At 38.4% G+C, this 13,876-nt stretch overlaps 8 protein-coding genes across 8 annotated transcripts; 5 read left to right on the forward strand and 3 right to left on the reverse strand.

Moving 5' to 3' along the window:
• Positions 1–156: 156 nt before the first annotated feature.
• On the reverse strand, positions 157–2,079 carry HEL2 (E3 ubiquitin-protein ligase HEL2; the record flags this gene model as incomplete). Its single annotated transcript, XM_056221459.1, has 1 exon — positions 157–2,079. The coding sequence occupies one exon, from the start codon at positions 2,077–2,079 to the stop codon at positions 157–159; it is 1,923 nt and encodes a 640-aa protein (XP_056081248.1).
• A 513-nt stretch (positions 2,080–2,592) lies between these two features.
• CIA1 (iron-sulfur cluster assembly protein CIA1) lies at positions 2,593–3,585 on the reverse strand (the record flags this gene model as incomplete). Its single annotated transcript, XM_056221460.1, has 1 exon — positions 2,593–3,585. The coding sequence occupies one exon, from the start codon at positions 3,583–3,585 to the stop codon at positions 2,593–2,595; it is 993 nt and encodes a 330-aa protein (XP_056081249.1).
• A 499-nt stretch (positions 3,586–4,084) lies between these two features.
• MSW1 (tryptophan--tRNA ligase MSW1) lies at positions 4,085–5,224 on the forward strand (the record flags this gene model as incomplete). Its single annotated transcript, XM_056221461.1, has 1 exon — positions 4,085–5,224. One exon carries the CDS (start codon positions 4,085–4,087, stop codon positions 5,222–5,224), a length of 1,140 nt encoding a protein of 379 aa, XP_056081250.1.
• Positions 5,225–5,769: 545 nt separating this feature from the next.
• CCC2 (Cu(2+)-transporting P-type ATPase CCC2) lies at positions 5,770–8,784 on the forward strand (the record flags this gene model as incomplete). Its single annotated transcript, XM_056221462.1, has 1 exon — positions 5,770–8,784. The coding sequence occupies one exon, from the start codon at positions 5,770–5,772 to the stop codon at positions 8,782–8,784; it is 3,015 nt and encodes a 1,004-aa protein (XP_056081251.1).
• A 324-nt stretch (positions 8,785–9,108) lies between these two features.
• GLO2 (hydroxyacylglutathione hydrolase GLO2) lies at positions 9,109–9,933 on the forward strand (the record flags this gene model as incomplete). The annotated part of the gene is made up of 1 exon (XM_056221463.1): positions 9,109–9,933. One exon carries the CDS (start codon positions 9,109–9,111, stop codon positions 9,931–9,933), a length of 825 nt encoding a protein of 274 aa, XP_056081252.1.
• Positions 9,934–10,280: 347 nt separating this feature from the next.
• On the forward strand, positions 10,281–11,345 carry DON1 (Don1p; the record flags this gene model as incomplete). Its single annotated transcript, XM_056221465.1, has 1 exon — positions 10,281–11,345. The coding sequence occupies one exon, from the start codon at positions 10,281–10,283 to the stop codon at positions 11,343–11,345; it is 1,065 nt and encodes a 354-aa protein (XP_056081253.1).
• Positions 11,346–12,396: 1,051 nt separating this feature from the next.
• TLD1 (triglyceride-associated lipolysis regulator TLD1) lies at positions 12,397–13,113 on the forward strand (the record flags this gene model as incomplete). Its single annotated transcript, XM_056221466.1, has 1 exon — positions 12,397–13,113. The coding sequence occupies one exon, from the start codon at positions 12,397–12,399 to the stop codon at positions 13,111–13,113; it is 717 nt and encodes a 238-aa protein (XP_056081254.1).
• Positions 13,114–13,611: 498 nt separating this feature from the next.
• On the reverse strand, positions 13,612–13,779 carry PMP3 (Pmp3p; the record flags this gene model as incomplete). Its single annotated transcript, XM_056221467.1, has 1 exon — positions 13,612–13,779. One exon carries the CDS (start codon positions 13,777–13,779, stop codon positions 13,612–13,614), a length of 168 nt encoding a protein of 55 aa, XP_056081255.1.
• Positions 13,780–13,876: the final 97 nt, after the last annotated feature.

The raw sequence follows: 13,876 nt of genomic DNA on the forward strand, positions 1-13,876 counted from the left end.
CAAAGTTTTCGTAGATGAAGTAAATTCGAGAGAAAAACATCGTTATAATCATGTAATTACATTAATTAATTAGATATGTATTTTTATCAGGATTTTATTTGAAAACATCTTCTTTTTAAAGCTTTTTATCAATTACAAGTTAAACACATTTTCTCATTATACACCAATGTGGAAGAGAAGCTGCTTTTGCTTGCTTTTCTTTCTTTTTCCTCCAGTATTTATGTTCAAGTCTCTCAAATCATCCTGTACATTAACATGTTCTATGTTTGACTTTTTACCCCATTGTTTCGGATCTGCAATCTGGGGTCTATTCAAACCTGGAATTTGTACCTTTGGCTTTGGTGGAGGTAATTTAGGTAAGTTTAGACTCTTCAATTTATCCTTGCTACTATTTAATGAAGTAGCAGAAGATGAATTTTTTTTACTTTCCAAATAAGCTGGAGAAAAGGCTACTGCATTAGTGGAACTTCTGTAACTAACTGGTTGAGATGCTGTCCTTGTATTGTTTTTTACGTTTTTCAGAGTTTGTTTTTTTATAGTGGTTGCAAAGGGATCATATGATGCTGCAGGACTTTTCAGAGTAGGAAGATTCTTGATATTTCTAACACCTAATGCTGCGCCTCCGCTGCCTCCATCATTTGTTCCACCCCAATGGCCCCTGGCTATTGACATTGACAGAGAAGAATCACTAGATAAGGATGGTAATGAAGTCTGTCGCGCAAGGGTTTGCTCCCTTTGTTCATATATGGCATTCAGATTATTGTATTTGGCGGAGTTTTTGGGAAACGTTTCAGCCAAGTTATGCATCAATAAATAAATATCTGCATTTGGTCTTGTAAACAGCAACTTATAGGACTCTAACAATTTTTCGGCACTTAAGTGGCCTTTGGCATAATTCTCATTATAGGAGGTAAACTTATCAAAATCCTCTTTACAATTCTCTAAATAGTATTTTGCTCTTTCCGCCAACCTTAATCTGCTCTCTTCAGGAGAACTGGTGGACCTCACATCAGATCTAGAATCGGATGGCGAACCAGGTAAGGATGACATAGATAAAAGGTCGTAATCATCTCTCTCTCTGATTACTCTAGATGGTGCTGAAATAAAAGTGGAAAGTTCTGACTGGAAAAACTTTGGTTTGCCCTTCAATATACTACCATGTTCTTGCAAAATATGGGCTTGTAACTCCAACTCATCTTTGAATACGACGAACTTATTATCTAGGCAAGTCTGAACAGTGCAAACGTAATGTGATTGTCTAAAATGATCAAAAAGTTGATTGTAATCCTTGAAGTACTGAGGAGAAGTGGCATTGATTTTATCGCAGATGTGGCACTTTTCATGCTGATTTCTCATGTGGATGTATAGTTCGTCATCTGAATAAAATCGTTTTCCAGAACAAAAGCCACACATAGGGTGACCTTTGAAACCTTCTGAGTTACCTCTGGTTTGGTGATTACGCAATTGATTTTGCGTGAACACTTCAAGCTCACTAGGAAATGCATGTTTATGAATTGCGCATATTAAACATATCATTCTATTATGCTCAGATTTCAAATGTTCATTGTATTTCTTGAAACTTCCTAAATCGCTTACTTGTTCATCCTTTGACAATGGACAAAAGAATTTTAAAAGATTCAGCGTTTCAACGGCAACCTCTTTGCTAGTGAAATTTATTCCATACTTTTCATTCTTTTCGGAAAAGCTTTGTTTGTCTGAAATTTCTCCGTCGATATGGTCAGTGAACGTGACTTCTTCATTCTCTGTTCTACAAATTAAACATGTTTTCTTTTCGTATAGAGCCCGCTGTCTGAAAGCACAGATATGACATGTTTTATGATGGCATGGTGTTAAAGAAACATATACCAACTTACGCGCACAAATTACACATAATTCATTTTCCTCATCAGAACCACCAGCGCTGGAAATATTGAGCTGCGTTTCGGTAGATACGTTCTTACTTTTTTGCTTCCTCCTGGAATCCTTCCTATCGCTATTAGGTTTTGTACTATTTTGAGGCCCTTGCGTACGACGAAAGCTACGTTTCGGAGTAACATGTTCCTTGGTGGGTTCACTCATTTTGATTATTTAAAAAAGTATGGACACTATTTCTGAAATGAAAAAAAAATATATCAGAATAGAATCTATCGATGCTTTACTGCTATGTTTTCCCTAAACAATTTTTTATGTATAACTGAATAAACAGTTGTTTCAAAGTGATTTTTCCAGCACCTGAAGGACGCAATCGGAGAATACAGCTATAATCTAAAGCGGTCTAGAATATAAAAATCTTCACTAAGATCGTTTCTTTTTTTTATTTAGTATACTATTTAAGTACGAAACTTCCCACACTTTTAGCTTTTTTTTTCATTTTTCATTTTCAGTTTTACCGCATGCTTTCCATGCAGGGATTTGTATAACGAAATTCATCCGTCACAGATGACAGAATTGAAGAATTGCGTGGTAGTAATACATGTTTACTTACATTAGATAATAAAAGTATCATGAAGACGATTACTGTCAGAATTTACTTCGGTGTCATCTCCTGTATGCTGAATGTGATTTCCTCGATTTGCGTTCTTGCTGCTATTCTTAAGGTGACCTTTTCAGGGACCAAAAATTCACTGTTCCGTCGTCACCACCTGTTGCAAGTATAGTCTTACCATTCAGTTCTAGCCATTTCACAACGTTAATTTCATAAACTCCATGGCATAAGGTACGTTTAGCAAGGACTTTCCATTCTCCATCCATTTCTTCGTAGATTGCTAGTACTCCATCCGCACCTACACTAGCAATTAGGCCATTAAAGCCCCATGCAACATTGTAAACCTGTCTTTTATGTACATCCGGGAGAATAGCTTCACAAACCCATTCTTGTTGATCATCTTCATCGTCGCCCATGTATTTCCATACTCGTACTGTGGAATCGTCACTTCCACTGCATAGCCTAAACATCCCCTCAGTCTTGTCAAAATCAGAAGACCAAACAGTACCTTCGTGGCCATTCAAGACAGCAACACATTCCCAGTCGTCGTCGTAATCTTTCCATATTCTAACGGTGTCGTCATAAGAACTCGAAGCTAGTAGCGCCTCAGAAGGATGCCATATAACGTGTTTAACATCTTGAGAATGTTCTTGCAAAACACTGATACATTCATACTCTTCACCGTTTTCATCTGTTTCCCAAATCCACACGCTCTTGTCTCTGGAACAGGTTGCTAGATAATATCCATCATTCGACCATGCCACCCCTTTTACTTCATTTTCATGACCTTCAATGATAGCTAGCAAGTCCATCTCAAAAGTTCTGTCAGCAGATTCTTCTTTAGCCCAGATGGACACGGTAGAATCAAAAGACCCTGCTGCTAATAGCGAGGTGTGAGGCCTCCATGCCACTGACCGAATTGCCTTCTTATGAGCTGTCTCATCTAGTACATCTATTAACGCAAAGTCATCATTTGTCACATTAACCAGCTTGATTTTTCGATCGGTTGAACCTGTAGCTAATATACCTTGAGAAAAATCAAAGGACCATATCTTGTCCTTGTAGAGTTTCAGGGACTTAATCAATTCAATGGACGACATTGCCTGTTAGATGTCTCAAATTATTAATCCAATGTCGAAGTATAACCCAGTCTTCACTTGCAATGTCAAGAACTCTTGATTTTATTTTTCATTAGTAAGGCAAAAACGATACGATATTTGATGTGAGATTTTTCAAACACGGCCCGCTGAGAGAGTACAATGTGTAGGTGGGCCTATTTAGAGGCAAGTTAATATGGGACTTCTCAAGAAATAAAGTGCAGTGATGCTGCAATGTACATCAGGGCTGGAATGTATACGTATCCATCTCTACAGTGATTGTGACCTTTCTCTCAAGATGTTCTCTTCTCATATATGCAATACAGAAAGAGATAGCTGTGTATAGGCATTTTTGTTTTTCAAATGCCAAAATCGGCTTTGAGAATGCAGAAAATGGCATTATGTATCCAGTAGAGAGTACCTTTGACATCTCATAGTTTCGCATAACTCGAGGGAAATTAAACGTTTCCTTAAGTATCTATCTTCTCTCTTACAAAACAAGATGCTGGCTAGACAAGTTGCTCAAAGGTTAGCAAGCAAAAGGTGGACAAGCACGGTACAACGTGCTGATTATAAGTTGAATTCTGAAGCGCTTCCAAGTAATGCTACGGTTTTCAGTATGATTCAGCCAACCGGTTGTTTCCACCTTGGTAACTACCTAGGAGCTACACGTGTTTGGACAGACTTGTGTGAACTAAAACAACCCGGCCAAGAACTGATATTTGGTGTTGCTGATTTGCACGCCATTACTGTTCCAAAGCCAGATGGAGAAATGTTCAGAAAACTTCGCCATGAGGCAGTAGCAAGCGTACTGGCAGTTGGTGTAGACCCAGAAAAGGCATCAGTCGTTCATCAATCAGCTATTCCTCAACACAGTGAATTGCACTGGTTGCTTTCTACTCTTGCTTCAATGGGATTCCTTAATCGCATGACGCAATGGAAATCAAAATCTAACATCAAACAGTCAGAAAATGGAGAATATCAGGTCAATGACTCCGACGTGGGAAAAGTAAGGCTGGGCTTATTTTCGTACCCTGTCTTACAGGCAGCGGATATCCTGCTTTATAAATCTACACACGTTCCTGTTGGCGATGATCAGTCACAGCATTTGGAATTAACAAGACACCTTGCTGAAAAATTCAACAAAACGTACAAGGTAAATTTTTTTCCTAAGCCTGTAACGATGTTAGCACAAACAAAGAAAGTCTTGAGTTTAAGCTCTCCGGAAAAGAAGATGTCCAAGAGCGACCCGAATCATGATTCCCTGATCTTCCTGAATGACGAGCCCAATGTAATCCAGAAGAAGATAAGAAGAGCCCTAACGGATTCGATTTCAGATAGGTTTTACTATGATTCCGTGGAGAGGCCCGGTGTATCGAATTTAATAAATATTGTCAGTGGAATCCAACGAAAACCAATCAAAGATGTTGTAAAAGATGTGTCTCAATTCAATAATTATAAAGATTTCAAAGACTATGTGTCCGAAGTGATAATTGAAGAATTAAAAGGCCCAAGAACAGAATTCAAAAAATATATCAATGAGCCAAATTATCTACACAGTGTCGTCGAATCTGGTATACGCAAAGCAAGAGAAAAGGCAGCAAAAAACTTGGATGACATTCACAAAATAATGGGGTTCTGATTGTTCTTGACTATGGGGCTGCTGCAAATGCAATCTAAATAATATAACAGTTTAACATGTACATATCTTTGTTATTATTGCAATATGCGCCATTTCTGACCTATATGTCCTGTTGTGAAACAGACGTAAGCGATCTTCAAAATAATGCAGGTTTTGATACAATCCAATCCCGAGCGCATCACCACAACCCTTAGTTGGTGCTCTTGCTATTTGGCTTGGGAACAAATAGACCTTTGTGAGTATTGCTATCCTGGGTGCAGTTATTTGTCTTAGCGATTCTTACGGACAGCGAAAAAGAACGGGTGCAGTGCGGCGATGAGTGCAATTAGCTGCCGAAGGGTTTGCACCGGTTATTCCGAGACCTTTTGCACACACTTGTATATATTCAGGGAAGTCGCAATGATTAACATATTTCTTTTACAATTTAAAGCATAAGGATAAACGATATTTTTGCCCGGTATCAAGCTACGTTGGTAAGGCTTCTAAACTATTTTTGTAACGTTTTTGCGGCCAAGGAGTTGAGGTATTATTCATTCTAAAACGGGATGAGAGAAGTAATACTGGCGGTATATGGAATGACATGTAGTGCCTGTGTGAATACGCTCACTACTCAGTTACGCGCTTTGAAGGGTGTGACAAAATGTTATATTAGTTTAATGACTAACGAATGTCAGGTGACATACGACAACGGGATCACTACTGACTCTATCAAGCAAACTATAGAGGACTGCGGGTTTGATTGTGAAATGCTAGAAGATACTGATATTACCATCAGAAGTGCAAGAGAGGGGTTATTGAGTGTACAAGGTATGACATGTGGGTCTTGTGTTTCTACAGTCACCAAACAAGTAAAAACCATCGAGGGTGTAGAATCGGTGGCAGTTTCGTTAGTGACGGAAGAGTGTCATGTCATTTATGATCCGTCCAAGACAACACTAGAAACTGTCAGAGAAACAATCGAAGATTGTGGGTTTGATTCGAGCATTATTATAGACGAAAGTGGAAAGACAGACATGATAGAAAAAACAGTGGTTTTGAAGGTATCTAAGATTTCTGAGGACGAATCTCCGCTTGTACTTTCTTCACTTAGTGAAAGACTTCAGTTTTTATTGGAGTTAGGCGTAAAGTCAATAGAAACTTCCGATGATTTGCATACACTTACAGTTAAATATAGTTCCAAAGAACTCGGAATTAGAGATTTGTTGAGCCACCTTGAAACTACGGGTTATCAATTTGCGGTTCTTTCTAATTTAGATAATACTACTCAATTAAGATTACTATCCAAAGAGGACGAGATAAGGTTTTGGAAAGAAAACAGCATAAAGTCTACCCTTTTGGCCCTTATATGCATGCTATTATATATGATTATTCCTATGGTGGCGCCAACAGTTGTCCAGAACCACATCTTTCCTTACAAAGAAACTTCCTTTGTAAAGGGTTTGTTTTATAGAGACATTTTTGGCGTTATATTGGCAAGCTATGTGCAGTTTGGCATTGGTTTTTACTTTTACAAAGCCGCTTGGGCCTCATTTAAACACAGTTCTGGAACGATGGATACACTAGTCTGTGTTTCTACCACTTGTGCATACATATTTTCTGTGTTTTCTCTAGTCCATAATATGGTTCATCCCTCAGATAATGGTAAACTTCCAAAGATCGTTTTCGATACATCGGTCATGATCATTTCATACATTTCGATTGGGAAATACTTGGAAACTTTAGCTAAATCACAAACATCAACTGCCCTTTCCAAACTAATCCAGTTAACTCCTGCTGTATGTTCGATTGTACCTGAGGTAGGCTGTGACGAAACCACAGAAATTCCCATAGAATTATTGCAAGTAAGCGATATAGTAGAGATAAAACCAGGGATGAAGATTCCGGCCGATGGCATCATAATAAGAGGTGAATCTGAAATCGACGAATCCTTGATGACTGGCGAATCCATTTTGGTACCCAAGAAGGAAGGCTCTTCGGTCATTGCAGGTTCCGTCAACGGACCTGGTCATTTCTATTTTAAGGCTACGACAGTGGGAGAGGAAACTAAATTAGCAAATATTATTCAAGTAATGAAACAAGCACAGCTGAGTAAAGCTCCCATTCAAGGGTATGCAGATTATTTGGCTTCAATTTTCGTCCCCGGAATTCTGGTCTTGGCACTGCTAACTTTCTTTGTTTGGTGTTTTATTCTAGGAACCTCAACTAATCTGCCCATTGTTTTCAGCTCGAATACTAAAGCCGATAATTTTTTTGTTTGCCTGCAAACTGCTACATCTGTAGTTATCGTTGCATGTCCGTGTGCATTGGGACTTGCTACACCGACTGCTATAATGGTAGGTACAGGGGTTGGAGCTCAAAATGGCGTATTAATAAAGGGTGGGGAAGTGTTGGAAAAATTTAACAGTATCACTACTTTTGTTTTCGATAAAACAGGAACCTTAACTACTGGCTTTATGGTTGTGAAAAATTTTCTTAAAGATATGAATGTGATTCAAAAACTGAATGAAAGCGAGGTATTTGCTTGTATCAGAGCAACCGAATCTATCACTGATCACCCCGTTTCAAAAGCAATTGTAAGCTATTGTGATGGTTTACACTATCAAAAGGCTTCAAATGCCGTTGTTTTAGAGAGCGAATATGTGTTGGGGAAGGGAGTTGTCTCAAAGTGTGAAGTTAATGGAAACACTTATGAACTTCTTGTTGGTAATGAGGCGCTGATCCCGGAAGAAGTGTTGAAAAAGTCCAAAATTAACTCCAATAACGTAGATCAAGGAAATACTGTATCTTATGTATCCGTCAATGGGCATGTTTTTGGCTTATTTGAGATTAATGATGAAGTTAAACATGACTCCTATGCAACAGTCCAGTATCTGCAAAGAAATGGATATGAAACGTATATGATAACTGGTGATAATAAGTCAGCTGCAGAGAGGGTTGCTAGAGAAGTAGGTATAAATTTCCAAAACGTATATAGCAATGTTTCGCCCACAGGCAAATGTGATCTCGTGAGAACAATTCAGGAGAAGGAAGGAAAAAATAAGGTTGCTGTAGTCGGAGATGGGATTAATGATGCTCCCGCCTTAGCATTGAGTGATCTTGGTATAGCGATTTCGACCGGTACCGAGATTGCTATTGAAGCAGCTGATATCGTTATACTGTGCGGCAATGATCTAAGTACTAATAGCTTGAGAGGATTGGTCAACGCCATTGATATTTCGTTAAAAACGTTTAAAAAAATAAAGCTGAATTTATTTTGGGCACTTTGCTACAATATATTCATGATTCCAATAGCTATGGGAGTGCTCATTCCCTGGGGTATAACCCTTCCTCCAATGCTCGCCGGCTTGGCGATGGCATTCAGCTCCATCAGTGTTGTTCTCAGTTCATTGATGTTGAAGAAGTGGTCTCCACCAGATATTGAATCTCATGAGACTTCAACCATCAAGTCTAAGATTTCAATTAAGAATTTTTGGTCAAGGCTTTTTTCGAGTCGAGCGATCTCAAGTGAGCAAGACATAGAATCGCAAGCTGGGCTAATGTCAAACGAGGAGATCTTGTAAAAATTGATAAATTCGATCCATTCAATAAAAAATATAAAAAAAGCTTTACAAGCATATAGATATATAACAGTAATAATAATTAATATTCATCCATCTTTTAATGACTTCACAGTTATTCTTTATGATGTAATTTCTATAAACCGCATATGCTGCGTTACCCGCTGGTGTTAAGGGATTACTAGAAAGAATATAAGGACATTTTTCCTTTGATCGACGGCTCATATCCTTCCTGAAATAATCGCTTTTATTCTCAACAGATATACCTACTGTATCAGTGTCAAGAAAGGGCCAAAAGAGCACATAAGGTCTTAGAAAAGGACAAAAATGCATGTTAAATCGATTAAGATGAGGTGGGAGACCGGTGGTGTTAACTACTGTTACTTACTGTCAGACAGTAAGAATATAAAATCGTGGTTGATTGACCCGGCTGAGCCTCCTGAAGTTCTACCTGAATTGACTGAAAATCAAAAGAAAAGCATCGAAGCAATTGTTAACACACATCACCATTACGATCATGCAGATGGTAACGTTGAAATTTTAAAGTATCTGAAAGACAAAAGTCCAGGTTCAGAGGTAATAGTTATAGGTGGATCAAATGACTGCCCGAAGGTGACAAAAATTCCCAAGAATCTGGAAAAGTTGTATTTAAATGACTTGGAGATTACCTGCATTAGGACGCCATGCCATACTAGAGACTCAATTTGTTATTACGTGAAAGACCCTGAAACAGATGAACGCTGTATCTTCACTGGGGATACACTTTTTACCGCTGGTTGTGGTAGATTTTTTGAAGGTACAGGTGAAGAAATGGATGCAGCTTTGAATAAAACTATCTTAGAAACTGTAGGCAAGGAGAACTGGGATAAAACCAAAGTTTACCCAGGGCATGAGTACACTAATAGTAATGTAAAGTTTGTTCGTAGGATTTACCCGCAAGCTGGGGAAAACAAAGCATTGGATAGGTTAGAGCAATTCTGCTCTGAAAATGAGGTCACTACGGGGCAATTCACCCTGAAGGATGAGGTAGAATTCAATCCATTTATGAGATTAGATGATCCAACAGTCCAAAAAGCTGTCGGAGATACCAACAATTCATGGAACAGAGCCAAAATAATGGATGAGTTGAGGAAGATGAAGAATCGTATGTAGAAATTCGAATACAGTAAACTATACTTAAATACATACCTTTTATGCTCTTTTTATTTCGACGTATCCAAGTTTTCACAATGCTTTCTTTACAATACCTGCATACATTTGCTAATACGTTTGTAGGCAGGCACATAGAAAACGAGTTCTCGCACGGCTGAAAAGAAAAGCACCGCATATTGCGGGCGGTTCGAATGAAGTAGTCATTGTTAGTTGACACAAATTGTTCTTTGGGTGAAAAACCAGGGATATGTGACTACCACATTCAAGACGGGTTTTCTGTCATATTTTTGTTATTGTAGTGATTCTATTGGTATACACATACATATAGGTTATTATAGACATCAAACATGGGAAAGAGAAATAGAAAAGGAAAAGATAATAATGCAGTTAGAAACTCCTTCTTAAAAGTGGAAAATATCAAAGATGCCAATCCCGAGTTGGATGTTACGTCTCTCACGCACCCAAAAATTGAAGAAAAAGAAAGTAGTTCAACAATCAACATTCCATTAAACATAACGAAGCATGAAAATTCAAAACTGGATAGCATTGTATTCGATTATCCAACTATTGGCGATTTAGTTTCCTCTGTAGAGAAATTGTGTATCTTGAATGAACTGGAGACAGCATTCCCAGAAATAGAAAATACTTTAATTAAAGCCATCCTGATTGCATCTCAAGGGGTTTTGGAGCCAGCATTCAACTCTTTACTGTATTACTCAAATCCGGAGGAAAATACCGACTTCGCATTACCTATGAAACCCATTAATGTGCAAGACTTTAGTAAAATAGACGTACCGGAAATTTTTCGACATGAATTTTTGGATGATATTGAAAATGGAGTTTCTGGTCAAGAAATAAATGAGTCCGTAACAATTTCGAAAATGGGGTTAGAACAAAGTTCTTTAGTGGACCCTACTAACATCACTAACATTCCAAGATCGGACAGAGAAGTGGCAGAATCGACTAGGAACGTGACCATTGCAGAGGGTCATATTCCAATTTCGTCGAGGGAAAAGAGTGTGGTTAATGGAGAAGAGAAGGGAGTTAACAGTCTAAAAGGGGCCGCTGTAAAGGCAGCTACAAAGTCGCTGAGGAGAAAACGTGTACCCGTTGCTGTAAAGAGGGAAGAGCCGTCAAACAACTTATTCGACATTTTAAACTCCGATGATAACGAGGAAGAAGAAGAACAAAAAACCGAAACTGACGTGTCAAGTCAGGGAAAGAAGGGTCAGAGCGGCAATGTTGACGCGGTGAAGGCTTCGAAGATGGTTGAAAATATCCAGTGTGGTGGTGCAACGACGCCAACTGCTGGAAAAGAAACGTCCAAGATCAAGGAGGACGGCGGATACAAATCTGCCTTTGGCACTGATAGTTGTGGCCTATTTGCAGCCGACGCAAAAGGTGCAAACTAGGTTAACCCAGGAAGTAAGAATATGTTTTACGTAGTGTATAGAATATGTAATGTGAGTGCTATGGATTAGCTTTTTGACCCCAGCATATACTCGGAATCAGTGGCCAGTCCCTCCCACCGCTCGTTTCACTATCATTAGTTTTCATTTGTGCTTAACCGACCTCGAGACGCAGTTACTGTTATTGCTCATGTATGGGTGGAAATGACATCCTCCTAACTGCTTCAGTGTCACTTTTACTCAACAATTCCAATGCAGAAGGAAGCCAGCAAGTGTAGAGCCAGGTAAGATTCCGACGATATAAGAACGGGACGAAAGGAGGAAGTTGTGGGTCCCATACAGTTAGAAATGACTATATGTAGTTTTATACGGTAGTACGATCTCGGGAAATGCCAGTGGTACCATACCAAAGGAGTTAAAAGTGCACAAAAAGAAATATTGGCGGATACCCACATAAAATAGTTGTAGGGGAACTCGCGGGAACCCGGCTGGCCCCAAAAAAAAAGAGGGTTGCGTACGAAAAGTGGAAAGTTATGTTGCACGGCATTGGAAAAGCGCCGCAGGACTCAGGACGAACGCAAATCAAATTTTTTGATTCCCGAGTGTTCGGTCTTGAGTATTGTGATTGGCCCATGACTGACTGCATGGAAGGTCATCGTACGAGTATACGCAGACAGCCTCGCTGAATGGTGCCGCCAAAGTGTAATAGCTTTTCTGTAGAACGTGCGAAGTGAAATGGGCAAGAAAAACATGTACGAAAGAAGGGAAGGGGAGAAAAGGAAGATAATAGGATCTGTTTGAGGTGAGCAACTAAAGAAGAATCATCAGAAGATAAAGGTAAGGGGAGCCATACTTACCGATATTAAAGTAGAGATCTGTTCTTTTTTTTTTCTTCTTTAGTTTTTTCTCGATTTTCTTGCTTTCCTTTAATTATTAGTTTTTTGGGTGTCCTTTGACGGAGTAGTCGGAAATATATACCTACTGCCTTCTATTGTCTTTTTCTCTTTCTTTCTTGTCCGGCATCTATCCATCTATTATTATTTTAGGTTACATCATGTTTCCTTTCCAAAGACTTAGAAAACTTATAGGTTCATCCGTAATCGATCAAGACGTAAGGAGTTCCTCAGGAAAGGAAGAGATCATGTCAAATAGCCGATTAGCACTTGTCATTATTAACCACGCCTTTGATAAAGTAATGTCTTGGACATGGCATTGTGGAATTTTATCAGAAATAAGATCAGGACTGATGTTAATGTTTAATATTTTCCAGTTAATGTGTTCTTTGGGTGTGATCATATTGCTGTTGCCCATCATCATATTAGACGCGATCGATCTATTCCTTTATGTGTGCCGGCTAGTTGATTACGGTTGCAAACTATTTCATTATAAGAGATCATCATTACCGCCTGTGGCTGCTGCAAAAGAGGAATCCATTTTGAATGAGTATACAAGCTCGAAAGAAGAAATAATTATTGATGAAGAAATAATAAATATGCTAAATGCATCCTCAGAATCATTAATGAATCATATGACAGCTGGTTTGAAATATGATACACATTCAAGAAATGCTAATAAATGTGGACGTTTGGATTCATCTAGTACAGTCACGTTTGTGGATCGGAATAACATTATTAGCAAAGGAGAGAATAATGCCTACCATGAGGAAGAGGACGATGATTTCTTATCAAATCTGAACTATGACAAAATATCATTGATCGAAAGATCTTTTACGAGTCGTTTTGAGGTGGCTTGTGAGCAGAAAGCTGCTTGATTATTGCTAAACAAGGCTAGGTTAGGTCACGCCATGCCATTGCTAAGAATCTTTATTTTGCTATAAGAAAGGAAACTATTAATAACAACAGGACTACAGAAAAATAAGAAATCGAAAACGAGCGTGGACAATAATCTGCTATTCACCCACTCTCCCGATATAAGGCTATTCGATCTTTTGAAACTCTACGGCACAACCAAAAAGATGACACTGGCTACAATTATATAGATAAACGAGCTTGCAGGACAGATAATTAAGTGTCTATATCATATGTATCTTAAGCAGGAAAGAAGCACAAAAACGATAGAGGTAGAAAATATGAAAATTATTTTTGTGATAAAATTAATTATTAAAAAATACACAAGTAGTTAAAAAGAGAGAGAAAGGAAGAAAAACATCAACGGAAATGAGGGTAAGCCGAAATAACTAAACCTGTCTCCCAACACTAGTTCCCTTATTCACTTGATGGTTGTTTTATTTTTTCGTTACTGGATGAGCTTAATCTTGCAAAACAATGTACAGAGCATATAGCATACCTGGAAACCAAGCTAGAATGGTCAAAATGATATCCACTATACAGTCAGTACCCCATCCACGGGCTAGAAAAACGGCCACTGGTGGTAAGAAAAGTGATAATATAATGTTGATAATTTTAGATGAATCCATTGTTGTCTTGATTTGACTTGTTTAGCTCAAAATGAAGTATAGATTGTAGATTTGGACGGGAAACAACAATTCTATTTGATTTTTTATGCTTTTTTTT

Source organism: Saccharomyces mikatae (genome assembly GCF_947241705.1).
Source record: "Saccharomyces mikatae IFO 1815 strain IFO1815 genome assembly, chromosome: 4".
In the NCBI taxonomy this organism is placed as follows: domain Eukaryota; kingdom Fungi; phylum Ascomycota; class Saccharomycetes; order Saccharomycetales; family Saccharomycetaceae; genus Saccharomyces; species Saccharomyces mikatae.